General features: G+C 37.5%; 1 protein-coding gene across 1 annotated transcript; it reads left to right on the forward strand.

Annotated features, from left to right (window-relative positions):
* The first annotated feature begins 397 nt into the window (after positions 1-397).
* LOC6041733 lies at positions 398-1,804 on the forward strand. Its single transcript, XM_038258583.1, has 4 exons — positions 398-500; positions 1,242-1,263; positions 1,322-1,523; positions 1,580-1,804. Exons 1-4 carry the CDS (start codon positions 398-400, stop codon positions 1,802-1,804), a joined length of 552 nt encoding a protein of 183 aa, XP_038114511.1.
* Positions 1,805-2,327: the final 523 nt, after the last annotated feature.

Raw genomic sequence — 2,327 nt, forward strand, 5'->3', positions numbered from 1 at the left:
TGAGTAATTTCTGCAAAGTGGTCTCAAATAAAAAAAAAATGAACCTTAGTTTTTCCGTTTTAAATCAACTTTAAAAAAACAGGCTAACTCCTATAATTCAATGTCAAGCCTTTATGCCGCTTAGCGGTTGAATTGAAAAAGAACTTAAGAAACTTGAATCTATTTCCGTCTTCTTTTTCATGTTTGAGTTCACAAACTTGGCATCAAGTTTTTCCCTCGGGAGGCGTCATTTTCCGTTTCTTTGTCCAGGGCAGCTGTACCGTATTCCTTACCCAATTCAGGGTCAATTGCAGGTTTTTGTTTCCCGAAACAACTGCATGCCATTGAAACATTCGTAGCCGAGAAGTCATCGCGATTGGGGGGGGAGGTTGTATTTCCTCTTCACTTTGTCAATGTCATGCTGAGGTTCGAGGAAGTGACTTGTAAGGTGCGTCATTTTTGGACAGATTTCGGAAGCAAGGATTGCTTCCTGTTACTCGACATTCTGCGGATACTGGGAGGTAGTTTTGTGGAATGTGAAGAAAGTTTTTTTTTTAATAGACGTTTATTTTTCTTAGGATCTTTAAATTTGCCCTCGCGAGGATGGAAGCGCGGAGTCTTTTTCCTGTGGCACGGATTAACGGCTTTTCACTTCGGAATCACACTTTTCAACGTCGTCGAGAAAGTCACTGCTGGGGAATCCTTCTCAATGACCATGTGGTATCTTTCATTTACAGCAGCCACCTCAATTTGTCTGCTCAAAATGCAGTTTATGTGGACTCATAACAAACAAGTAAAACGCATGATTGACTACGTTGGTTCCAAGTGCAACTTTTCCAGTGATGCCAAACATGATAGCTCAGTTCGGGAGAAATACTCTACCAGAGCTCGGAACACAATTCGATTCGTGCTGGGTTTGATGGCGGTGAATCAAGTTCTGTTCTCGATCCCACACCCCCAACAGGACAAACTTTACCACTTTCCACTTCTGGCCTTTCTCGAAACATCTTGGATAAGACAGTTGGTACAAATTGTCTACATTTCTACCATTCCGATTATTTGGTATAGCAAATATTTCTGGTGCACCGGCATGATCGTCGTCATTCTGATGAACCTTCAAGGAGAGCTGAAAATTCTAGTTCATAAATTCAGTGATGTTTTGGAACACATGGAGCAGTTTGAATCTGATAACAACCTGGATAGCACTCAAGCTCGAACACTTTTTTGGAACCAACTTAACGAAGATGTCAAATCGGCACTAGAGCAACACGTCCAGTTTATCAAGTATAGACTACAAAGTTACCCTAACTCTGTTACTTATACCATTTTCACCCCAAACTAGATACTTCCAGTCGGTTCAACCAATCCTGGGGGTTTCGTTCCTGCTGTACTACTACTTTGCGCTGGCAACCTACGCCTCGGTGCTATTTTTCATCCTGAACGAACCTATTTCGTTTGGAACCATCTTTCAAGCGACCTCTGTGCTGGGAAGTGTTCTCGAGTGCTACCTGATTTGTCTGTTAGTTGATAATTTTCAAGAAATGGTAACCTCCTAACCTAGTAATTCAATCATAAATTCTAAATATTTGTTTTTTAACAGAACGAAGAAATCCAAGCAATCGCGCGAGATATTTGTATCCGGATGCCGCACAGCCAGGAGTACCACTCGGATTACGTCGGGATGAGGACAACGATGATGATCATTCTGCTAAGTAACAACAGCTTGATCAGCTGCGCCGGAGTGTTTGACATTTCGGTGGAAACGTTTGCCGGATTGATCAATGCATCCTACTCGTACTTGACGTTTCTGTTGAGTTTTCTTTGAATTTTTAGGCAACTTTGAAGATTAAATCTTTCAAATATTTTAGTTGATTTTAAAACGAGAAAAAAAAGCTTGGATTTAAGGCTTCTTGCTTCAGTTTATTTTTCTAAAATTTTAAGAAAAATAAACTGAAGCAAGAAGCCTTAAATCCAAGCTTTTTTTTCTCGTTTTAAAACCAACTAAAATATTTTTATTACATTCATTGGTTTTAACTGATGTTTCCATTTTTCTTCTTCTTTTGATTTAAAACATAATAAAACTATAAAGTGTTACAAATTTTGTATCTGTCATCATTTATAAAAATGGTATATCATTTTCATTCTGAAAAGTCATTATGTTTTAGGGACAACAACATGCTTTTTTTTGAGGTAAAAATCAGCAAGAACAAAAAAATTTGGACCGAGTGATGAATTTTTGAAAAAAATGATTTTGTTTTTTTTTAATATGAAATAAAATTTGCAATTAAAAGAACTTTTATTTTTATTAGTTCTGTATTAAACCATTATTTTTTTATGAGTAAATCATT

This window comes from Culex quinquefasciatus, chromosome 3 (assembly GCF_015732765.1).
Source record: "Culex quinquefasciatus strain JHB chromosome 3, VPISU_Cqui_1.0_pri_paternal, whole genome shotgun sequence".
Lineage (NCBI taxonomy): Eukaryota > Metazoa > Arthropoda > Insecta > Diptera > Culicidae > Culex > Culex quinquefasciatus.

Excerpts from the sequence above, each read along its gene's own strand:
- LOC6041733 (XM_038258583.1), top strand. The coding sequence starts at position 398 with ATGCTGAGGTTCGAGGAAGTGACTTGTAAGGTGCGTCATTTTTGGACA. Across the intron at positions 501-1,241 it reads CATTCTGCGGATACTGGGAG|AGCAACACGTCCAGTTTATC; the intron begins GTAGTTTTGTGG and ends AATCGGCACTAG. Across the intron at positions 1,264-1,321 it reads CAACACGTCCAGTTTATCAA|ATACTTCCAGTCGGTTCAAC; the intron begins GTATAGACTACA and ends ACCCCAAACTAG.